We start from the raw sequence: 25,827 nt of genomic DNA, 5'->3' as shown, positions 1-25,827 counted from the left end.
ATAGTTTCTTTTTGCTCAGTAATTCAAAAAGAGAAGGTTATGTTGATGTGCAGTTTTGTGACATCTGGCAGCATATCCACGTTAGTGTGATAAATTTTGTCATAGGACTTGGGGGACATTTGAATACTTTGGTTCTCAAATCCGTGTATTGATTTTGGCATGGGGCCTATGCTGAGGTCTGAGGTATTCAAAACCCGACTCTGAATCCACCCCAAACAGGGATTTCATGTTCAAGTTTGAAGAGGCGGGGGAGCACGTATCTTTGATCCTTGGATCTCAAATTCATGTCCGAGATCTGAGCAATCAAACACCCCCTTATTGAATATCTATACAGTTTCACACATGGAACACATACACACACAATATTCATATATGTCTGTATGTATACATGCATGTATCTACAGTACAAAGCTGATGGGTTAATAATTTCAATTGAGAATAGTAAAATGGAATAACAGTTTCAGTTGAATTAATAAGGTTGTTAGTAGTTTATCGGTGACTTTTCTTACTTTGCATTTAATGTTGAGTCGTTGACATTACTTAGTAATATGGCCCCACAGATCTTCTATGATCATTGGCACTATTGGAAAAAACAAAACTGGAGAAATTGCTTCCATTTTAAGTTCAACAAATAGTGTATGTCACATAGATATGACTGCATGTCTGGAATGCAGCCCTTTCTTATGGAGTTTTCCATTATATGAAGAGATTGTACTAGAGTAAAATCAGAGTGTCAATGCTACGTAGAAAAGTAGTTACCAATATGCATTGGTAAGGGAGGACACTTTTTTCATATTGGTTTTTACACTAGGCTTCCATATTTCTTTGACTTGCGTAAAATGTTGATTTGTAATTTCTAGGGATGTTGGAGTTCTCCATTATGAATAGCATATAAGGAGATATAGTACTAGAGTAAACTTGGAGTTTCCACCTAAACAGTTAATCAATATGCATTTGTAAGGGAGGAAACATTTTTTTATTGATTTGTATGCTATCAATGGGCTTGCTTCCATGCTTCTTTCACGTGAGGAGTAAGTTAATAATTTGTAATGTCTGGCGATGTTACTAGTTGATTTTTTCTTGAACTTATTTGGTTGCTTCATCTATAAGGTGTGGATTGACGTAAAGATAACATCACCTCAACTGTCTAGAGAGGCAACATATAAGTTATCCCTAAAGAACTTGGTCCTTCAGATCAATTCTTCAAGGCAAGTGTGTGTGTGTGTGTGTGTGTGTGTTTAATTATAATAATAGAACATTTGATGGTATCCATGATACTCTGTTGCTTTAATACATTTGTATTAAATGATTTATTGTACTTACAGGTTGAACACTTCTAAGTTTTGCTCATTGTATAACAACAATCTTCAAATAAATCTGATCAATTGCTACTTATCGTTTCTACCTGGTTCTTTGTATCAATATGAGTATCCAAGTACAGAAATAGAGCTTCAACACTTGAATTTTTCTTAAAGTTCCCCCTTCGATTGCAGTTGTATGGATGGACTATTTTATGAAATGTAAATGAGCATTATTGACAAGAAAATGTTCACACAACATGTGTTAACAGTATCTTTTCTGAATTGTATATTTTGAATTTATTATGTAATGCATGTCTTAGACATTGTTATCATCATGTTTTCCTTCTGTTATAAACTGATAAGAACATATGCTACACTTGATCTTAGTGAAAAGGCCGAGAAAGGTATTCCCTTCTGTTATTCTAATTGGTGTTAGTTTGCTTTACTACTAATATTGGGGATTTAACCATATTGCAAGTTTTTGTATGCATGACAGTATCAAGCTTATGCAGCTGCATAAACTAATTATGGCAAAGATTCTCCTTGTTACTGTACTGAAGTGTGCAGAAAATTTTCAAAATCAACATGAAATTAAACACACAAAGAAAGACTTCAAACAGTGTCATAAATGGCTGATTTAGTCAAATTATAAATGCATTAACTGAATATTGAAATATACTCAAACCAACTACATGAACTATTCACGATAGTAGTTTAAAGTTTTTGGAGCCTATAATCCTATTCCTGTATCAAACTTTCGTGTCTAAACCGAGTAACAAAAGAAAAAATCTCATAATTCAACTTATAAAGAGTGTGAAGACACCTTTGAAAGGAAATGTGAAATTTATAAAAACTAAAGAATACTTCTTCATTCATAAGAAAGCAATTTACATGCCAAAACTGCCCCTTCCTTTCTTCATCTCAATGATATATTTCCTTCTACTTTATTGCCTTTCTTCCTTTCACTCTTTTTCTAGAGTTTCACATTTTCATGTTTTTGCAAGCACTCTTTTATACTATACCTGATTAGATTCACAACAGAGGTGCAAGAAATCTTAATAATTCATGACTGACTGATATGTCAATTACTTCTTGCAATAGTCATTTAGGCCCCTTATGAAAGCTTTCTCATGGGAAGGCCGAGTGGCAGGATTTTTTAGAAATCCGTGCCCATTCCCATGAAAGCCTTTCCTTTACATGGGAATGAAACAAACTAAGCCTCAATGTCAAGTTTATTATTCAAAAGTATGTGTACGTTTCATACTTATGAGTATATTAATCATTTTCTGTAGCACTCTGACTTGTACTAGTCTTAATTATGAGTATGCATTTGGAAGTTTTTCAGTCTGGTTTTCTTTCATATAATTAATGTAATGCTATGTCACACCTTTCCTAGGGCAATGATACTGATGAGTTTTAGATTTCCAGGGAAAATAGCAACCCTTTTGTGGAATTTGCAATCACTTATGCAGTTGCTGCTGCTAAAGCAGCATTTAGCGATGAGCCTGAAAAAGAAAGGTTGAGAAGGCTACTTCTGAAGGGTAAAACTTTGAACTAAATCTACTCCTTCTCACCCTCGCCTGCATCTAGTCAGTTCCTGCAACGAAAAAAAAAACATAGTAAAAGTTTCTAGAATTTTAATATGACATTGACCATTCATGCAGGTCTTGATATCACAATATTAGGTTGTAACGATTTCTACTCATATAGAAATCAGGTATTTTATCACTTATGCTTAATTTTTAACCTTTTAACTCTCTCTCTTATCTATCTACGCGCACGCACACGCACACGCACACGCACACGCACACACACACACACACACATATATATATATATATATATAAAATCTGTGTGCATGTTTTTACGTATTGTAGGCTTAACCATTGTACCCTAAAGGGTACCATACTCTCTTGTAGCTCTATTGATTTTATCAGTTCCATCGAACGGATTGTGAATTTGACCATGCTGATGTGGCATTATAATTTTCTTAGTGGAGAATGTTCATTAAACTAAGGGCCTGTTTGCTTCACGGAATACGCCGCCTTTCCTGCAGGAAAGGGCCACTTTTCCACAGGGCATGGAACATATGGTTTGAGTAAGTGAGTGAGTTATTCAGCCATTGAGCTTTTTGGCCATCCAAAAGATGGTCTCTTTGATAAAGTGGCCATGGATGATTGATATTTTTCATGTTCACCTTAGGTTTTCTTTGCCTTAGGGTATCTAGTTATTTTGAATCCTGTCACCTATTGTTTCTGGCACTTTTCAGATTGTGGCATATGGACTGCCCTTGACACCAGAGACCTTGGTGTCTCTTCCACCTTTCTCACCAATTACCTTCAACATGGGGCTAACCAGTGGAAAATCATCTGAAGAAAACACATGCAAGCCAGAAGTTGCAAAAACTGGTCTAGGATCTTCTGCAGCAATGACTACAGCAGTGGTTGCATCAGTCCTGCATCATCTTGGGGTTGTTAATCTCTCATTTTCATGTAAATCTGTTGAAGAGAAAAAGTTCAATGCTGATTTAGATGTTGTACATGCTGTGGCCCAAGCTGCTCATTGTGTAGCACAAGGGAAGGTTGGCAGTGGTTTTGATGTCAGTGCTGCAGTCTATGGTAGCCAGCACTATGTTCGGTTTTCCCCAGGAGTTCTTTCTGCTACTCAGGTCTCTCTCTCTCTCTCTCTGTGTGTGTGTGTGTGTTAATGTGCATTAACTTGGAATATCCATGTCTATCACAATATATAAAATAAATATCATTCTCTTCTTATTTTTTAACTTCAGATATTTTCAAGTTAGTTATTCTGTGCAGTATCTGCTTGAATCATATTCATCTCTTTTATTTTTTTAATGTATATTTTAAAATAAGAGGTGCTTAAGCATAACACAGGCGATCCACCATCCTCTGGAAATGTTAATGATCATTTGATTGCTGAAATACAGGATATTGTCAATGAGAAAGCATTGCAAGAGGTCATTGATGCGATCCTGAAGAGCAACTGGGACCATGAAAAAACCCAATTTTCATTGCCTCCATTGATGACACTTGTGAGTTTCAAGCCCTCATCAATGAGCACAGTCTGGCTGAAGCACAGTCCGGATGAACCTCAATATCTCAACATCCTTGAGGCTTTGAAGAGGCCTTCACTGGGGACCCTAAATATATAACACAGCTTTTATTTCTGGAACAGACTAGTGTTTTTTCTTTCTTGGTTGGTCCCCTAAATTTTACTCTTTCAGTGGTGTCATCTTGGCAGATACTAGGTGAACCTGGAAGTGGAGGATCATCTACTCCATCCATGGTTGGCGCAGTGAACAAATGGAAGCAATCCGATCCACAAAAATCACTACAATTATGGAAAAAACTGGCAGAGGCAAATTCAGGGCTTGAAGTGCAGCTTAAAATCTTAAGTAGATTTGCTGAAGAACAATGGGAGACATACAACATCGTTCTGAGCAAGTGCAGCACATATTCATCTGATAAGGTGATCCGTGGCAAACCTCTGATTGCTTCTGTGTTGCTGTATTTCACAACTTGATAATATCATGGCATAAGGGCCTAAGTAGGCCCTCTCATCATTTTTCATGATGATCTGCTTTTGTTACCTGTGTAAAAAGGACTTACTGGAGTTCTACAATTGTTTATGTGAGAATATATCAGTTTATTGCACATTTTGTATATATATTTGCATGCGTTACTTTATTAACTGCCAGACATGCTACAAGAGCGGTTGCTGCCGTCATGCCCTTGCACCTTCCTTTTCGGGCATTGAGGTTCAGACTGCTTTCTATTGTTAGCAATAAATCAAATGAACTGTATCATGCAGCTATATTTTACAAGTAAACTGATGTTACTTATTAAGGTCAAAATTTCACTGTTGTGGGTGGAGGTGTAGCCTGTTCAAACTGAGCTTGCAATGTCCAGTTAAGAGCTTAAGCTTGCGCTGAGCTCTTGGAACATTGTTTGAATTTTATTAGCACACTTGTCCAAGCTCAAGCCTTGTATTAGTCTCTAAGTATTTTCCTTCTAGTTGGCTGTAAACTGGATGTAGGAATTTGAACGAACTCTTTCAAAATTAATTAAACTAGAACAAGGCTGTGCCAATAAGTGATTGTGTGTATCTGCCACCGGCATATATCCGTGTGTGCATGTGCAGGGTATAATAAATAGATTATTGCACAATGGTGTATGATACCATCGGGTATAGGGAAAATAATTTAGAAAATAAGGAATTAAACCAAAAAGTTCAAAATCTTTGTACAAAATTTGAAAAATTTTGCCCAAACAATAAAGTATACACAAGCCAGAAAACAAAAAAGAAAACCAAATTCACACCTAACTATGGAAATTTCTTCTTAGTGTCTGCCTGCCCAATGTCTATACAATGCATTATTTGGGCAAATATTGAACCTGTAGTAATATCACCTTTGTGTGTACTCTTTGCTTCCTTATCCATACCTAGCTATTATTATGGTACACAACTTTTGTTTTTTAAATTTGTGGATTTCTTCTAGTTAGGCTGCTGCACATGCTGCCTTTTTTTTCGGTAAAATCTTGTCTATCGCTTTTTTACAATGCTTACATTGTATAACCAAGCAGTTGTTCATGTGTTCTTGGATACTGTGCTCTTAAACGTAATCTCTAAAGTCTCTTTTTGTGATAATTGTTTCGTATATGAAAAAAAATCATTTGCACATCATGGTGACCTGATCAAATCTTAACCCACACACACACACACACACACACACACACACATATATATATATATATATATGTCACCAATATTTTGAAAATATCCCAATAATATCATCAATTCAAGGTCAGCTGATATTAAAGTCGATATATTGCAATATCTTCAAAATATCACGAATACTTAAAATATCATGATAATATCACAATATTTTAAGGAAAAAACTCATTTTAGTATTTTAATAATATATTTTCTATTTTTATTTTTATTTTAGATTTTAAAACCTTCTAAAACTTATTCCTTTATATGTTTGAAAGAGAAATCACACAAGACTATTATTTTTTTGTTATTTATATTTTTTTTCAATAATTTTAAACTCTCGAGATTTTTCAACTTTTGATAATCTCTTCGAGAAATTGCCTACTTTGATCCATGCCTACTGCAGCCTAATGGGCTTTTGAAGTTTTTTTGTTAATGTTTTTCTCAAATCTGACAGTACAGATGCGTTCTACGTGTTTCTTTTATAAGAATTGACTCTTGGATCATCCGATTTTGATGTGCCGGTAGGTTTTTATAAGGTTTGAAAATCGATGGTCTAAAATTTTCATAAATATCCAAGGCTTAAAAAGTCACATTTTTTCATCTGAAAAACATGATCCAAGTGTTGTTTCCTAGCAAATTGACCATGTCAAACATATTTGTGGGGTCAGATTTGTGAAAACAACCTGGAAACCCTGATCACTCGCTGTAGGCAGTTGACCCCTGTTGTGTGTATATATATATATATATGGTAAATATTGGTTACTAATGAAGGAAATGAACTAATGAGTAGAAATCACTTTTTTCTTCAAAAATTTCCAATTTTTTGTAGATCAAATGTTACAGACGTGATCTTATTGGTTTGTTTAGTAGGAAACTTGTTTTGAATCATGTGATTATGACAAATAATTATGTTTTTAAAAGGGTTAAAAAATCAACGACCCACAATGTGCCAAAATTTCATAACTCAAAAGATCACATTTTTACATCAGAAAAACATGATCAGTTTCTACTAAAAAACATGATCCAAAGGTCGCTTTCTACTAAACTTAATATGTAGATCACATCTGGAGGGTAAGATGTTTAAAGAAACTGAAAAAAATGAAAATATTACATTTTTTCACTCGGGGGTTCTTTACCCACCAGGGTAGCATATTATATACACAACAAAAACAACAATTACGCCTTCATCCCAAAACAATTGGGGTCGGCGATATGAACCAAAAAAGAAAATGATTCTGTGTCTTCCACATGAATCCTTCTCCTCTAATCATTTCTATCCCGACTTCTTTTAATTAATATATTTTCCCATTTCTTCGCCCTTCTAACTGGAGCATTATTAGGCCTTCGCCGAATATGTCCAAACCACCGTAAACGATTCTCTCTCATCTTATTTTCAATGGACGCAACACCTACCTTCTTACGTATCTCCTCGTTTCGAATCTTATCTTTTGTTGTATTTCCACACATCCATCTAAGCATACACATCTCAGCTACACTCATTTTTTGAATATGATGTCTCTTGGCAGCCCAACATTCTGTACCATATAGTAAAGCGGGCCTAATTGTCGTCCTATAAAACTTTCTCTTCAACCGCAATGGCATTCTACGATCGCACAACACTCCAGTTGCACTTTTCCATTTCATCCACCCAACCTTTATCCTATGATTTACATCTCCATCAATTCCTCTATACTTTTGAATGATAGATCCCAAATATTTGAAACAGTCATCCAGCGGTATTTCTTGCTCACCAAGCTTCACTACACTCCCATCACTACTTCGTTGCTTACTAAACCGACATTCCATATATTCTGTCTTACTCTTTACTTAAAACATCTTGCTTCCAATGTCTGTCTCCATAATTCTAACTTAGCATTAACCCCAGCTCTAAACTCATCAATCAAAACGATCAGCAAACAACATACACCACAACACATTTTCTTGAATTGATCTCGTAAGCTCATCCATCACTATAGCAAATAGGAAAGGGCTTAATGCAGAACCTTGATGTAACCCAACCGTTATAGGAAAATTGGTTGTCACCCCTCCACAAGTGCAGACATTGGTTACTACTACTTCGTACATATCTTTAATTATACTAATGTACTTGAGAGAAACACCTTTCTTCATCATTGTCCACCAGAGAACATCCCTAGGTACTCTATCGTATGCCTTCTCCAAATCAATAAAAATCATATGCTATATATATATATATATCCCAAATGGTGTGATCTAGGAAAATATAAAAAATGGCTAATATGTACGGTAATGCGGCAGAACTCATAGCACTCAACTTTCACACCCATAAGTCGCAATGTTGACATAAGTATGTGGGCATTTTGAAGAAACCATATTGCATGGGCCAACTGTCTAAAATGATTTATGTTTGAACCTTGTTAGATTTAGGATTTTTGAGGTTCCTTCAAAGAGAAAGAAGACAAGAGAAAGGTCTAGGCTGAACTATTTATAATGAAATAAGCAAAAATAAACACAATGTCTTAGAATGGACATTCACAAGCAAGATGCAAAGAACAAGTCTGCAATGGACAAACACAAGGCCTAGAATGGCTTGCTAAAAGGAAAAATCTTATAAAGCAAGAAATGAGCTTGTAAAAACCACACTTTACAAAGGGGTTTACCTCACTATTTATAAGCAAAAGAGTGAGAGAGAGTGGAAAAAAAGAAAGTGGGCATTGGGAGGCCCAACAAGGAGTCGTTGGGCCCCCAACAGTCGGGGGTCCGACTCTTAGTTGGGACCCCAATGCATTATGCATTTAATGCATATACAATAAAAAAAGAAAAAAGAAAAAGAACAGGAAGAAAAGAAAATAAAAGAAAAAGACTAAAATGCCCCTATTGGGCAGAGTAAGAGAAATACCTTTTATCGGGTATGATGTGATATCATATATATATATGAATACATATATATTTTAACACCCTCCCTTAAGTTTTACGGGGACATGGCCGAAAGCTTGTTGAGAAGGAACATAAAGCGAGGAGCAGCAAGAGCTTTGGTGAAGAATCCGCCAACTGGTACTCGGATGTAACGTACGACAATGCTATGGTCCCTCTTAGATATTCATCACGAACATAGTGGTAATCCATCTTAATGTGTTTAGTACGCTCATGGAAGGTGTGGTTGCTTGCAATATAAATTGCGTTTTTATTGTCACAACACATCTTTGAAGGTTTAGAGATGATGATGCCCATATCAGTGAGGAGACTTGTAAGTCATACAAGCTCTATGGTTGTAGTGGCCATTGTACAATATTCAGCTTCCGTTTAGGACAATGAAACTTTGTGTTGCTTCTTGCATCTCCAGGAAATCATAGTCACCTAAGAATTCACAGAAACCAATAGTTGAGACTCTATCATTGAGATTTCCTCCCCAATTAGCATCAGTATAAGCAATTAAGTCAAGTGATTAAGAAGAGGAAAGAAAAAATCCCTTGGTTGTAGTATTTTTAATGTATCTGATGATTCTTAAGACTGCACTCATATACACGGTAGTAGGTGCATATTGAAACTGACTGACTGAGTGAATTGCATGAGTTGTGTCTGGCCGAATGATGGATAAGTATGTCAGAGAACCAACAAGTTGGCGGTAGGGAGTGGGATCTTCAAGAAGATTTCCATCTTCCAACCTCAAATTTGCATTGATAACTTTAGGAGTGTTCGTCTTCTTATCATCTGTGATGCCAGACTTTAAACAAATGTAGGCTGCAAGTTTCATCTGAGAGAGAAGGTACCCCCGTGGAGAGTACGCTATTTTAATACCTAAAAAATATCTTAAGAAACCAAGATCAAAATATGTCAAAATTTTCTTTCAGAACTTTCTTAATATCATTAATTCCCTGTTCATCACTTCCAGTGATGATCATATCATCAACATAAAGCAAGAGAATAACTACTGAAGACCCTGCACTTTTCACAAATAAAGCAATATCAGTATAGCAAGAGCAAAAATTCAAACTTGTCATGATTACGTTACTAAATTTATCATGCCATGCCTTTGGAACTTGTTTTAATCCATATAAGGCTTTGTTAAGTTTAAGAATTTTATCATTACCAATACACACTCCTGGCAGAGGGTTCGTGTAAATCTCTTCATTTAGTTCTCCATTTAAGAATACATTATTAACATCTAATTGATAGATAGGCCATTTTTTAACAAAAGCAACAACAATAAGAGTCCTAACACTGGTCATCCTAGCTACGGGAGCGAAAGTTTTATGATAGTCAATACCGTATTCTTGAGCATATTCTTTTGCTACTAGTCGAGCTTTGTAGCGTTTTAATGACCCATCGCTCTTAGTTTTGACTTTATAGACCCATCTGCATCCAATCGATTTTTTTCCAGTGGGCAATGAGATTATTTTCCAAGTTTTTGCCTTTTCAAGAGCACTAAGTTCCAAGTTCATGGCTTCGACCCACTGAGGAATATTTTTTGCTTCATTATAATGAGATGGTTCATGGAATGAGTGTGGCACAATTAGGCATGACCTATATTTTGGTGTTAGAGATTCATAGGAGACAAACCTATTGGGAGGATTGGAGACTCGGTCGGATCTTCTCAAAGAGGTTTCTTCTACGTTAGACCCTTGGGAGTATTTTTCTAAAGCGTTTATGGGAACTTGTTGACCACATCGAACATAGGTTTGAATTGGTCTACTATCAATGACATAATTTTCGTTTTCAACATTGTTAAGAGGAATTTCCTCGTTTATTCAACATATTATCATTAGAAATCACTTCTTCTTGAAGATTTACTTCTTCTTGAGGAAGAAGATCAAACAAGAAAGCATATTCGCTTTCCTCAATCTCTTTAGTTTTCTCAAACCCATTTTCATTTTCTAAAAAAGTTACATCTTTAGAAACATACAATTTGTTACTTTTAGGGTTGAAGCATCTAAATCCTTTTTTATTTTCTCCATATCCTAAAAATACACATTCAATAGCTTTTGGAGATAATTTATCTCTTTTATGTGAAAGAACAAAACATTTGCACCAAAAAAATCTCAATTTATTAAAATCGGGAGTTCTTTCAAATAGTTTTTCATATGGAGAAGTATTTTCTAAGGATGAAGATATCATTCTATTTATCAAGTAGGTTGATGTTAACGAGGCTTCGACCCAATAGCTTTTTGGAATTTCTTTAGAAATAAGAAGTGTTCTAGTGGTTTTCACAATTTGTCTATGTTTTCTTTTGACTAAACCATTTTGTTGAGGAGTTCTAGGACAAGACCTTTGATGGCAAATTCCATTTGTTTTTAAATAATTTTGAAATTCATTTGATAGGTACTCACCACTCGAGTCGGATCTAAGAATATAGATATTACTTAAAAATTGATTTTTGACCATCATATGAAATTTCTTAAAAAAGGCGAAGACATCGGATTTTATGTTAAGAAAATAAATCCATACATATTTAGTAAAGTCATCAATGAAGGTAACATAATAGGAGTATCCACCTTTTGATACGGAGAAGGGCCCCAAACATCCGAATGAACTAACTCAAATGATCATTTAGTAAAAAACGTTCTATTTAGAAAAGGAATAGATTTCATCTTTCCAAAAATACAATTCTTGCAAACAAACTGTTTCTCGTTACAAAATTTCTTTCCAAAAGGAAAAGAATACATTTTTTAGAAGCTTGGATGTTCAAGTCTTTGATGCCAAGTTTCAATATTTTTATCTTGCACATAGTTACAAAAAGAGTTGGTAGGAAGTTTCAAGTTGCTCATGTAATAGAGATCTCCCCTCCTATGGCCTTGCTCAATCTGCTTCCCGGATCAGAGATCCTGTATAAAGCAACCCTTAGTTGAGAAGGAGGTTTCACATCCATGATCACATATTTGAAAAACATAAAGAAGGTTTAAATTGAGTTGATGTACCACCCTCACATTTGGCAGAAGGAAATTTTTGGAAAAACTTAAAGTTCCAAAACTTTTGATTTGTAAAGACGTGCCATCGGCGATTGAAACATAAGAGGTTTTTGAATTTGGACATAAGTCGGATAACCCATTCTCATGAGGTGTCATATGAAATGATGCTCTAGAGTCAAGAATCTAAGAGGAGATACCTAGAGGAGAGGAGGAGGCAATGACGACATCCGATGTAGATGAAGATGAAGATTTGAGTAGCAATTGAAGTGCCTTGGATAGTTGAGCAAGAGAAAATGAATCCCTTCCTTTTGTAGAATCTTCCTTCCTTGGTGTGCTTTCTTCAATGGAAGCAACTCTTGGCTTCAGAGCTTCATTTATCTTTGGACAATTTGGCCTTATGTGCCCCGGTTCTTGACAATGATGACATATGGCTTTCTTATAGTTGTCATTATAGTTATTTTGTCTTCCAAAATGAGGAGGCTTATACGTCTTAACATGATTTTTGGGTTTGGAAACGGCTAAGACTTTGTCTCCCCCTTTTACCATGCCAGGACGGGTTTCTTCTTGGCATATTTCGGCAACGACATCTTCTAGGAGAAGAGGCTTAGATCTATGGAGGAGAGAAGATCTAACTTGCTCATACTCCGATCTAAGCCCCATGCGAAAATTGGAAAAAGTGTTCTTTTTCATTTGTTGCCTTCTAAGTTCAACATCCTTACTATCTACCCATTTGGGTTCTAGAAGGGATAACTCATCCTACAAGGGACTAAGAGAGCTAAAGTAATCACGGACACTCATGTCCCCTTGTTTAATGGTGCAAATCTTTTTTTGAGGAAAAATTACCTAGCGAGATCTTTTTGAGTGTACATATCATGAAGAACCATGCCTCGTTAGCTTTGCAAAATTTGGCAATGTTTACACAAAATTTTAGCTTCACGCTATTCATAAACCATTCAAGTATTTTTGCATGCTTACTTTCTCAATCTTCAATCAACAATTGGTGTTCTTTAATGGCTTTAATTCGTGCTCCTCCTTCTAAAGCTTTCTCTTGTCCTCCTTCCATTTTGGTAAGTTAAAGTTGAGGTTCCGGAATGATACCCATCACGTAACCCCAAAGTTTTTTGCCTTTGAGGTTGTTTTCCATAGCGGACGCCCATACCAAGTAGTTGGTACCATTTAACTTGAAGGTGAGGTCAATCTTGTGTTCTCCTTTCATGATGAAATAGAGAAGGAAGAAGCAAGAAAATATATGCTACCTTACAAGGAAACTCAAGTGAAAAAGAGATTTGACAACAAGAGCACAACCTTGCTTTGATACCATGTAATGAAATAAGCGAAAATAAACACAATGTCCTAGAATGGACATTCACAAGCAAGATGCAAAGAACAAGTCCACAATAGACAAACACAAGGCCTAGAATGGCTTGCTAAAAGGAAAAATCTTATAAAGCAAGAAATGGGCTTGTAAAAGCCACACTTTATAAAGGGGTTTACCCCACTATTTATAAGCAAAAGAGAGAGAGAGTGGAAAAAGAGAAGAGAGAATGGGCATTGGGAGGGTCAACAAGGAGTCGTTGGGTCACATTTGTGACCGTTGGGGGTCCAACGACTCTTAATAGGGACCCCAATACATTATGCATTTAATGCATATACAATAATAAAATAAAAAAGAAAAAGAACAGGAAGAAATAAAATAAAAAGACTAAAATGCCTCTATTGGGCAGAATTACAGAAATACCCTTTATCGGGTATGATGTGATATATATATATATATATGAATACATATATATTTCAACACTCTTACCATTCCCAATATGGGGAAATCCTGCCTCATTGTGACTATTTATATTCACTTTACACTAAAATACATTTTTACTAAAACATCCTTATTAACACAAAATACAAGACTAATAAAGGGTATTTTAGGAACACAATATATAATAAAATACAATAAAAATCTAAGAGACGTGATCAGTAACGTTGTGAATAGTGACATGAACAGGAATGTCGTGAACAACGACGTGAGTTATATTATCTAGATCCGACCACTTCAAACCTTATGCTCTAATAGCCTCCCTCAAGTTGTGCATGGTTAACAACCATGGACAACTTGCTTCTTAAATACCAAAGCATGTTCTTTGTGAGGCTTTTAGTGAACAAGTCAGCCACTTGGTCTTCAGTCCGGACATAGCTGGTCTCAATCTCCTGATCCTCCACTTTTTAACGAATAAAATGTTGATCAATTTCAATGTGTTTTGTCTTTCCATGTTGAATGAGATTTACTGAAATCTTGATAACTCTTTGATTATCACACAACAAGAGTGACTTGGGGATGAGTTCTCCTAAATCATACATGTGTCTAATCCATGTCATTTGAGTTGTAACTGCAGTCATGAAACGATATTCAGCCTTTGTATTGAACCTCGCAACAACCTGTTATTTCTTACTACATGAGACCAAATTTTTTTCAAGGAAAGCACAAGATCCAGAAAGAGACCTCTTATCAAGATCTCCTACCCAGTCGACATCTGAATAAGTCGTAACCATTAACATATCTTCATGTGGTGCCTTATTTCTGTAGAGCAAGCCATCTCCAACAGTGCCCTTTAAATATCTCAAAATTCTTTTCAAACTCTCCATATGTGATGTTCTAGGCTGAAGCATGAATTGTGACACCTGATTAACAACAAAAACTATATCTGGACGAGTGAAAGTGAGATAAGCATTCCAACTATGCTTCTGAATTGTATTGGGTCATGAAACAATTCTCCATCATTTGCACACATTCTGTGATGAATGGAAACTAAGGTTGCAGCAGGTTTACAATCTTTCGTGCCTGTTTTATTTAGGAGATCCATCATGTATTTGTGTTGAGTTAAAATAAGGGAATCAACTTGCCGATCTACCTCTATCCCAAGAAAATACCGTAACGGATCAAGATCTTTCATCTTAAATTTTTTGTGCAAGAACCTCTTCACTTCTTCAATATGTTTACTACAATTGCTAGTAACAATTATATCAACATAAATCAGGAACACAATGATAAAATTGTTACCTTTATAAATGAAAAGTGAATGATCTAATGGGAACCGAGTAAAACCATAGCCTTGATGAATTGCAACCGAAAAAGTCTCAAATCAAAATCTTGAAGCTTGCTTCAGTCCATAAATGGCTCTTTTTAACATGCAAACATGAGTTTTTGGATCATTTTCAGTATACCCTAATGGCTTTTTCGTATAAACTTCCTCTTTAAGATGCCCATGTAAGAACGCATTATTTACATCCAACTGACTTAGTTGCTACTCATGATCAACTGCTAGAGAAAGGATGATCTGTATTATGCCTATTTTGACAACAGGACTGAAGGTCTTATCATAATCATCCTCATACTCTTGAGCGATCATTTTTCTACTAAGTGAGCTTTATATCTCTCGACTGTTCTATTGGGTTTATATTTTATTTTATACACTCATTTCAAACAAATTACATTTTTATCATGCGGTCTTTTCAGTCTTTTATGTCTGGCATTCATACAAGTCCTGCATTTCCTCATCTATAGCTTCTATCCACCTATTTGACTGCACTGCATGCTGAAATGTTTTGGGTTTTTGCTACTGTCATATTTGAGTAAGGAAACACTGAAAATCTATGTTGAAATTTTCATAACTCACCCATTTTTCAATTGGATGTCTCACCCTGTTTGATCTTCATATTGACTGAAGTTGTCTCTTTTGATTTGACGATTGTTGTTGTTCTTGCATAATTGACTTACTTTGATTACGCCTTTTATAAATGCATCCCTGTTTAAATCTTCTTGATGTGGTTTCTACATTGCTTGAATCGGTTTCTGTGTCACAATTCAATTCGGTTGGTAGATCTTGTAAGACATCTTGGCTTTGATAAGGAAAAAGATTTGGTTGTTGTACCCTATCATTCGTAGCTGAAAATAGGCTATTATCTAGCCAAGGCTGATATACTTCAATATTATTCTTGTCGTGCAAAACATAATGGCTGCACTGATCATTAGAAAAGTTGCACTCATCAAACACATTTCTAGATATTTTAATTATGCCTGACTTGGAATGATAACATCTTGTAATAATCAACATATCCAACAAAACGATTATCAGCTGGCTGTCTACATGAACATAACACACACATCCAATTGCCTTTAACTCATTATAATTTGGGTGCTTCTTGTATAACATAAAATAGGGAGAAAATGCCTCAGTCCATAACTTTATGAGAACTTTACTCTCATGAATCATGGACCTCACACTCTCCACAATATAGTGACGCTTTCTTTCAACAATATCATTTTGTTGAGGTGTCTGAGGGCATGAAACTCTTCGACCAATTCCATTATTTTGTAAAAATTCAACAAATTCCTTTGGCAAGTATTCACCACCACCATCACACTGGAGATTTAGAATATTTGATGAAAATTGAGTATGAATATAAGCCCAAAAGATTTTAAACACACAAAAAACATCGGACATACTTTAAGAATTGTCATTAATAAATGATACATAATATTTGCTACCAGGAGAAGTGGAGATGGTCTCCAGACTAGAGTTACCGGAAGCGCCTAGGTAAAAGGGGAAGCGCGCTTTGAAAGCGCAAAACGTCGCGCTTCCGAAGCGTGCGGGGAAGCGCCACTTTTAAATGGGAAGCGCTTCCCTTCCCATCACGCTTCCCCCGCACTTCTCTAATTTTTTTCAATTTTTTGTATTTTTTATTTTTATTTTTTCGCTTCCTAGGTCGCTTATGGTTCGCTTCCTAGGTCGCTTTCGAGACGATTCCCGACTCGCTCCTAAGTGGTCCCCCGCTTCCCGTTTCTTAAAATTTTGAAAGTGCCTCGCTTCTCGCTCCCGCTTCCCGTATCGCTTCTCGCTCCCGCTTCCTCAACTAGCAACCATGCTCCAGACATCATAGTGAATAATATGAAAAAGGTCTCAAAGCTCTTTTATTATATGAATTAAATGGCAAAACATGACTTTTACAAACTTGACGACTAGGACATAGACTATCACAAGACTCTTCACTCAAGACAGATTTGGGTAACAATTTATTTGAAACTAGTCTTTCAAGAAAAACTTTACCACAATGACCCAACTTACTTTGCCAAACATTTGAAATACTAAAAACACACACAGAGGACTCAGGCTTCGAGTCACTATTTAATGTAGCTTGAGAGGCAAAGGATCTTCTTTGAAGACGTATATGTTGCCACATCTTTCTCCCTTAGCAAGCGTCTTCCTCGTTTGAAGATCTTTGACATACACAGAAGATGGAGTAAATTCAACATATGAATCGTTATCATCAATAAGCTTAGAAACAACGACTATATTCTTTTTTATATTAGGGGAACACAATACATCAGACAACTTGACAAAATGTCATTTAAACAAAGGAAGGACAATATCTCCAGAGTGTATAATGGGGGTGGCGTCTACCATATCCAGTAACAATGTTATTTTTACCAGAATAAGGAATCTGTTTGGAGAATTTACCTGCGTTACCTATGACATGGCTGGCAGCTCCTGAATCTATGTACTAAATACCCTGATCGTTTTGCTTGAACCTGAGTCCAGAAAGGGCAGCCAACAAAAGCTCCTTATGAGGGCCAATTTGCCCCTTGTTTTGCCCTTGATCCTTAGGTAAATATTTGCCTTTAGCTTCAGGATTGTACCTCAGATTATCTTTGAACAAACACTTTGCTTTTACGTGTCCTTTCTTCTTGCAAATGTAACATGTAGGAATGTTATTATTGAATGCACATCTTCCTTCTAGAGAGATGTTGAGAGTAGGAAGAATTCATCGACCTCCCCGATTGTAACATCTACCTCTATCACGTCCACAGCCTGAAAAGAATCCCATAAACAACACATCATGGGAATCTGCTTCAGTCTTCTTTGTATTTAACATTCCCTTCAACGACATCTCATAATTGAGGAGTTTGGCTTTCAGGTCGTTTAAAATACAAACGGTCCCAATATACTGTAAAGTAGTGGACAACACATGGAATTCGGGTCCCAAGCCAACTAGAGCTTGCTGAATTTTGTCCATCTCTAACACTTGACATCCGATTAATGCTAGCCGATTTGTAATAGACTTTATCTTGTTGAAATATTCCATAGACATTTATGCCTTCTTCTTCAACATCTGAAATTTTCTTTTCAAATAAATGATCTTGGCCTCTAAAATCTGTGAGCACGTCTGCTGTAATGGATTCCATAACGTCATCGCAGTACAATCATCTAAAATTCTCACCTATACCTCCTGAGATAAGGTTGAAGTGATGTAGGTCATTAAGGCTTGATCCTTCTTCATCTAGTTGACAAAATCTGGATTCCAAATGGTCCTCATTGCAGCTACAACCTCTTTGTCATCTTTATCTTCTTACATAAGAAACTCAGATAAAGTAGCAACTGATCCATCGAGGTGACCATCAAGATCCTGACTCTTAATAAAAGGAATAATTTGTCTTTTCCAGGTAAGATAGTTGAAGATATTCAGTTTTTTCAGAAATTAATTGGCTAAGAAAGTTAGCAGAGATGGATCCTGAAGAGGAACTTGAATCCATGACAAGTGAATAAAGAAAATGAACAAAATGTAGCAGTAAATAATTAAAGAAGAAAATGAGATAATCAATAACCAAGATGCAAAAAATTAACGACAGTAATTAGCGGCAATAACAATCATGCTATCTTTTTTTTGTTTAGAAAGGAACATGAATAGTAAATCAGATATGCATCTGCAAGTAGAATATCTTAATGAAATCACGTGTGTCAACTTGGAATGCCTTTTTTTTGTTAAATGACGCAAAATAAGAATGCTGGCCTTAGGTGACACCAATCTGTTTTTCAAATCTAATATATTTTTCAGATCTGATAAATTTGGTTCAGCCAGAAAGATGCGATCCAAAACACAAACAAGCCGAAATTTATAAGAGAGATTTCAAATCCAAGATCTTAGGGAGAAAAGAAAGAGTCAAGAAATACACTGATCTTATTCGAAGGAGAAGAAATAACGAGAAAACGAGGATAAAGAGATATTAAGGAATCAAGAAATACTCTGATATGATTTAAGAATCAAGAACCAAGAGAAGAGACACATATTTGAGAAAAAAGAGAGGAAGAAAGAAAGAAAATAGAAGATTCAACTGTTACCTGGAGAAAGAAAGATCAAATCTTGAAGGTCACCAAGATATTTTAGCCCCGCTCCAGATCATGGCTCTGATACCATGTTAGATTTAGGTTTTTGAGGTTCATACAAAGAAAAAGAAGACGAGAAAGGTTTGGGCCGAACTCTCAGAATTTTCAATATGGGAAAATCGTGCCTCATTGTGATTATTTATATTCACTTCACACTAAAATACTTTACTAAAACACCCTTATTAACACAAAATATAAGAAGACAAATAAAGGGTATTTTAGGAACATAATACATAATAAAATACAATAGGAAACTAGGAGACTTGAACAGTAACGTCGTAAACATTGACGCGAGTGATATTCAGATCGGGCTACCTCAAACCTTTAAACCTTGCCCCAAATATTTGGATTTTACAAGCACTGATCAAGATTTCCTAACAAGTTTTGTGAGGTCTCACTGAATTAGGACATGGATTGAGCTTCCCTGAGATATTTCAGACATTTTTTAGGTTGAACTAGGGGAGAAAATTGTGGTGGTAAGATACTTTTGGAAAGAGGGAAAGGTGTGGATGCAACCCTGTTTCTACCTAAAAAATTGACCAACATGATTGGAGAATTAAAGAATGATTCACAAAAAAGAAAAGCTTGGTTTCTGGGGAGTCATTGAATCATACAGTATGCTCTGGAATATGTATGACTTAATGCGGTTGCAAGAAAGGGGGGTGGGGTATTGGGTGGGATCAGGGGTTTTGTGGGGACGGGCTGTTGCACACTCACTCACTCAGACTTACATGCATGCATTTACAACAAATCATACAAATCATTGTATACTCTCACATGTATAGATGTATGTATGTATAGCTTATGAGTTCCAAATAACAACAGAACTTTATAACTAGTAATCTCGTAATGTAACTTACTACCTCTTTTAACCATTTTACTGTCATCAAATTCAATCATCATCACCAAGTCCTATCACCAGATTAGGTTACCAAATTCCAATACTCTTTGTATATAACTCTCAGGTATTCTGGGGGCATCTTTTACCATCATATGTGAAAAAATCTTGGTGCAAAAAAAGCAGATGAACGATATTCTGTGGTATATATATAGCTCTCATGAGCCTGTTTTTCGAGCTCCAATGAGCCTGTAAAGGAGCTGAGAAATCTTGTCAGCAGTTTCTATTTCCATAATCCACCCTAATTGTGGGAAAATGCTATCACCAGATTAGGTTACCAAATTCAAATACTCTTTGTATATAACTGGCAGGTATTCTGGGGCAATCTTTTACCATCATATGTGAAAAAATCTTGGTGCAAAAAAAGCAGATGAACGATATTCTATGGTATATATATATATAGCTCTCATGAGCCTGTTTTTGGAGCTCCAATGAGCCTGTAAAGGAGCTGAGAAATCTTGTCAGCAGTTTCTATTTCCATAATCCACCCTAATTGTGGGAAAATGTTTTGACATTGTAAAGTGCTTTATCTCATAACATATTTGACCAGTGGACAATTGCTACTAAAAATGCAGCCTCTAGGAGCGAGTTTTGTTCCACTTTAAGTATGGATCTGCCTTGAGCTTGAACGTGAAATCAGTTAATAGTTTATGTTTTACTGTTTTATGGATTCATGCATCCATTATTTTGTTTACTGTTTGTCCGTTTCTTACCCAGTACTGATGTGTGTGTTGCTTTATTGAAATGCTTTTCTTGGTTTACTATTAGTGGATGGAACAAGCTGCTGGCTTCTCTCAAGAAGCAGTCATAAAAGGGTTGCTAGGAGCACGAGATACCATGCTTGAAATAAGATCACTTATGCAGGAGATGGGAAAAGCAGCAGGTGTACCGGTCAGTTGTTGAGTTGAATTTGATTCATTTATTTCTGTATATTGCTAGTATGTATGCGGGGTGCCATCCAGTTAGAGATAATCTGGATGTTACATGGTGATACAGTTGTAACAACAGAGTGCATTTTGCCTGCCATCCAGTTAGAGATCATCTGGATGTTACATGGTGATACAGTCGTAACAATGTAGTGCATTGTGTGTGTGTGTGTGTGTGTGTGTGTGTGTGAGAGAGAGAGAGAGAGAGAGAGAGAGAGAGAGAGAGAGAGAGAGAGAGAGAGAGAGAGAGAGACGAATTTGAAGGTTGTATGTTTGTTTTGGTCACAGGTGGGAATGAACAATCACAACTGAGAAAGTAGAAGCTGTGATTGTTCACAAGGTCAATCTTTGTGACCAAATTTCACAAGATTCAAGGTGGAAACAATCACAGCTGGCAATTACAATCACTTGTACTTTTCTCATATTTCACTAACCTTGAGAAAGTGTTGTGATTGTGATTTAAAGTCACAAGATCTTGAGAAAATTCAAGAATCACAGGGCATTGCAAACATGCCCAAATAAGCATATTCTTGTTAAAAGAGAGAAAACTGGTCAATGTCACTTGCTATTCATATCATCACAAACTTCTGCAAAGATGCATATATATCACTAGGGCTGCACAAGCTTGGCTTGGTGCATCCTGACCAAGCTCAAGCTTGAACCGAGCTTGCTGTCAAGTTCAAGCTTGGCTCGAGCTCAGCTTGACCATTTTCAAGCTGGATCTTTAATAAATAATAAATTTTCAAATAGTTTATTAGAGCAGAAGGGACAAGATTTATACTTGTCACCTCTCATTTAAGAGGAGAATGACTTATTGTGACAACTTTTTTCTCATTATATATGCTATATAGTAATGAAATACATAACTATATATTCGAAAAGGGGGAAAAGGATCATGGATTCATGATCGACTCATCACCTCTCAATTAGGAGGAGAATGACTCAAAACATTGCAACACAACTTTGTTCATATATGGTATATAACAATGAACTGTGAAACCTATGTTCGAAAGGGAAAGAACGAGAGCATGATCCAGCTCTTTATGAACAAGCTCGGGATAAGGCAATGAGCTCTGAAATTGAGCTCAACTTGCTAAACAGGCAGGACCTAACTGAGCTTCTTGTGTGAATCTAGGTTCGGTTCCTACACCATTCATAATTCTTTGTGCCAAATCATGAAGAGATGCACACATACACATAATTAACAATAGGAATCCTACTGATAAAAGAGCATACTGAACTGTGGGGTGTTCTTCATGGTATGTTGGCATCTGATATTACCAGAGACTTAATGGCATGGTGATTTAACTTTTGGATGGATAGCACTATTATATCTCAAACAACTTCAAACTTATCTCCAGGTAGAACATATAACTTGACAACTCTAAACCTCGCCATGCATGGATGGAACATGAGAAACTGTTTTTTAATAGGCTTATCTTTGCTTTGTGCAGATTGAGCCTGAATCACAGGCTACCCTTTTGGATGCTACCATGAAAATGGAAGGAGTTCTCTTAGCAGGCGTTCCTGGAGCTGGGGGATTCGATGCGATATTTGCCGTCACCTTAGGGGAGTCAGCTAGATCAAATGTTGCGCAAGCTTGGACTTCGCTTGGTATTTTGCCCATGCTGGTGAGGGAAGATCCCCAAGGTGTTAAGCTGGAAAGCGGCGATCCTCGAGAAAAAGATCTCTCTTCAGCTATCTCATCAGTTCAATTGGAATAACCATGTTTGATGTAACCTAAACAGATAAAGAAGAAAGAAAAGATAATCCTCAAACGAGGTGTCTGTTTATTTGTAGTGATTTATTTAGACAAGGCAAAAATTGACCAAAAAACTATATAATTTATTTTTAGAAGTAAAAACCTATATAATTTTCTATGTACAATTTAATGAAATTCTTTGTAGCTGGTTCTTTTTCATTTATATATTGAATAGTCATCTGCTTTCAAAAAATCCAGATTCAATGACTTCCATAGAAGAATTGTACAAATGAATAGTTACTCTACGTGTATGCTTAGGGGAGATGGAGTTATATCCAAAGTTGCCACTCCTCAGTTCTGTGTCAAGAGACTATGATACACGATGGTCTGAACTAAAAGGAGTGCCAGAAATGTTAAGACAGTTTCTTTCTGCCGAGCACCACTCTTGTTTACCAATAATTCCTACAAGAGCACACCCCTTCTTTAAAGTGATGAAAACGGTTGCGATCTCTGACAATGATTTCTCTCTTGAAAATCTTGGAAATCAGTTCTGTAGTTACATGGCAGTCGCTACACATTCGGAGGTTTTTCGTGATTCTGATTGGTGAGCCTGGACTTGTGTGAATAAGCGCAAAAGCTATGGCAAGCTTTTGGCTGTGGCCAGCCAGTAATCTCTGCTTCTCCTCCTCATCTACATCAAACAATACCTCACATGTGTCTGGCCTGTAACCTTCAAATCTTAATTGCCAGCCTATCTGATACAACATTTCATAGATTTCCTCACTTTGGGAGTGTGACTTGTCCTGCGAGACGAACTTGTGCAATGTCCTATTCACCTTTACAATACTGAATCCTGGCACTTGGATCAACTTCTTCTGCACCATCATTTTCCGCACCGCAGCCATGTCATCCCATCTCTGAGCTTGTGCATATATGTTTGATAGAAGCACGTAATCACCAACACATTGTTGGTCCAATTCGAAAAGCTTTTTGCTTGCCAGTTCTCCTAATGCAGTGTTGTGGTGAACTCGACCAGCACTGAGCAAGCATCGCCACACAACATTGTTTGGTTCCATCGGCATTTTTTCGATGACTTCATGTGCTTCATCAAGCATCCCGGAGCGTCCAAGGAGATCAACCAGGCACACATAATGCTGCATTGTGGGAACAATTTTGTGTTCCACTCTCATCTTATCAAAACAGTGAAGGCCTTCATCCACAAGTCCTGAATGACTGCAGGCACTCAGCACACTTGTGTAGACTGTTTCATCTGGCTCCACTCCATCTCCTAGCATATCAAAGAAGACATCTAATGCTTCTTTGCCATGACCATGAATGGCAAGGCCAGAGATCATGACACTATAAGTGTGCAAATTCTTTCTTTTGGGCATCTTGTTGAACAGAGAGAGTCCCTTCTCCAAACAACCACATTTGACATACATATCAATCAAGGATGTGTAGGTTATAACATTGAACTCAACTAAGTTCCTAACTGCAGCACCATGTATGCACCTCCCCAAATCAAGCTTATTCAAATGGGCACATATGGATAACACACTGACCAGTGTACTCGCATCAGCCTTCCATCCACCCATCTGCATTTCTTCAAACAGCATAAGCCCCTCATTATAGAGACCCAACTTACTGTAGACTGAAATAACAGCACTCCAAGATGCAACAGTTTTTTGAGGCATAAGATCAAATGTTTGACGACATGACTTGACCTCCCCACATCTGCCATACATACTGATCAAGCTGTTCTGTATAAAAACATCAGAACCAAAGTCTAGTTTTAGAACTAACCCATGAATCTGAACGCCTTCCCCCAGAGCTGACAAATGAGCACAACCCTTGAGAACAAATGGAAAAGTGAATCCGTCTACCCTTACATCTGCTTCAACCATCTCCCTGTACAGCAGAAAGGCCTCCTCTGGCTCACCCTTCTCCACATAGCCTCTGATCATGGTGTTCCAAATAAATGGATTTGGATCCTCAATTCTGTCAAAGATTGAGCGTGCATAGTCCATGCTACCCCAAACAGAGAGAGCACAGGCTGCAACAAGGTCACCTGCCCTGTGAACGCCCTGATCAAGCCCAAGCTTGATACTTTGAGCATGCAACTGCTTGAACTCATCAATGGTACTGCAGTTTCTCAACTGTGAAAAACAATCCAGCTCCTTCGCTTTGAGTTCTGTGATCAATCCTTGGCCTTCTAGGGGATTACAGAGATGGGTCTGGCTCAAAACTAGTGACTCCATGATACAAATCAACTGCAACTAGGCATCCTCACTTGGTCACTGCTACCACCATCATCATCATCATCACCAAAATGCCAGAAACCAGCATCACCACCATCACCATTGTAGCACTAAGCTTTATGACGATGATTGATTGGTATAAGAGTACTAGAAATACCCTCTTTTCTGTTCTTTTTTTTATGACAACCGAATGAGTGAGGTGGTGAGAAGGGGGCTGGCATCAAACCATGGTTGGTCGCTCTGGGAATCTAGAGCGGTTGCTGTCTTTGGATAGCCATAAATTATTGGAGACATAGCATCCATGAAAAATATAAACTATGAAAAGGATGGGATATTGGATGGATAGGATGATGGCTAGGAAATCTATCTATCTATCTATCTAATTGGTCACTGCCACGTCTTCCAAAATCTGGTTGAAATGACAAAATACCCCTCAATTTTTTTATAAAAAATTATGTTAGCGATTTAGTGGCCGAAGCAGCTACCACGTGGAAATGTTTAACTGCGTTCCTACTAAAACGTCCTACATCATTTAAGTAACTCCTAAAAGATCATCCGCTCTGGACATATCTTTGCAGCAGATAAATTGGTGGCTTGAGTTTCAATTCACAAAAAAAAAATGCTCCACTTTTTTTTTTTTACTTGGAGAAACCGCCCTAGGGCGCAGACCTAGCCGCGCTGGCTCAGCCTGCTGTACTTAGGGTCGCTGTTCTGTCAGCGTAAAACTTCAAAGGCTTACCCCTCTACCTCAGAGAGTCGCCAAGCTACCGCTTATGCATGGGTTGACGTCCATGGGATTTGAACCTAGACTGCCCATCAAACGATCTAGGCCCCATCCCATCCCACTATGTCAAAACCGGCCACTTATTGCCAACTACCCTTTGTTTATATTAGAGTTGCAAACGG

General features: G+C 36.9%; 2 protein-coding genes and 1 pseudogene across 7 annotated transcripts in view; 1 reads left to right on the top strand and 2 right to left on the bottom strand.

Annotated features, from left to right (window-relative positions):
* Positions 1-22,881, top strand: part of LOC149822058 (GHMP kinase family protein) — a 36,358-nt gene extending 13,477 nt beyond the window's left edge. For 4 of the 6 annotated variants that reach the window (XM_089981522.1, XM_089981519.1, XM_089981521.1 and 1 more), the window contains 8 exons: positions 1,111-1,208; positions 2,730-2,842; positions 2,966-3,018; positions 3,571-3,969; positions 4,246-4,350; positions 4,560-4,787; positions 20,804-20,926; positions 22,416-22,881. In XM_089981522.1, the coding sequence (XP_089837648.1) occupies positions 1,111-1,208; positions 2,730-2,842; positions 2,966-3,018; positions 3,571-3,969; positions 4,246-4,350; positions 4,560-4,787; positions 20,804-20,926; positions 22,416-22,685 (1,389 nt within the window). In that variant the 3' untranslated portion in view covers positions 22,686-22,881. The remainder of the gene's footprint in view (positions 1-1,110; positions 1,209-2,729; positions 2,843-2,965; positions 3,019-3,570; positions 3,970-4,245; positions 4,351-4,559; positions 4,788-20,803; positions 20,927-22,415) is intronic. The other 2 variants (XM_089981524.1, XM_089981523.1) reach the window with 2 other exon arrangements.
* On the bottom strand, positions 1,586-1,709 carry LOC149822059 (U2 spliceosomal RNA; annotated as a pseudogene).
* Positions 22,882-22,910: 29 nt separating the features above from the next.
* LOC149822057 (Tetratricopeptide repeat (TPR)-like superfamily protein) lies at positions 22,911-25,096 on the bottom strand. The gene has a single exon (XM_089981518.1). The coding sequence runs from the start codon at positions 24,919-24,921 to the stop codon at positions 23,113-23,115; it is 1,809 nt and encodes a 602-aa protein (XP_089837644.1). The 5' UTR covers positions 24,922-25,096; the 3' UTR covers positions 22,911-23,112.
* Between the last annotated feature and the right edge of the window lie 731 nt (positions 25,097-25,827).

This window comes from Nuphar pumila, chromosome 11, assembly GCF_984573655.1.
Source record: "Nuphar pumila chromosome 11, dmNupPumi1.hap1.1, whole genome shotgun sequence".
Taxonomy (NCBI): Eukaryota; Viridiplantae; Streptophyta; class Magnoliopsida; order Nymphaeales; family Nymphaeaceae; genus Nuphar; species Nuphar pumila.
Note: the sequence above shows the minus strand (reverse complement) of the source record. Positions and strands in the feature narration are given on the sequence as shown.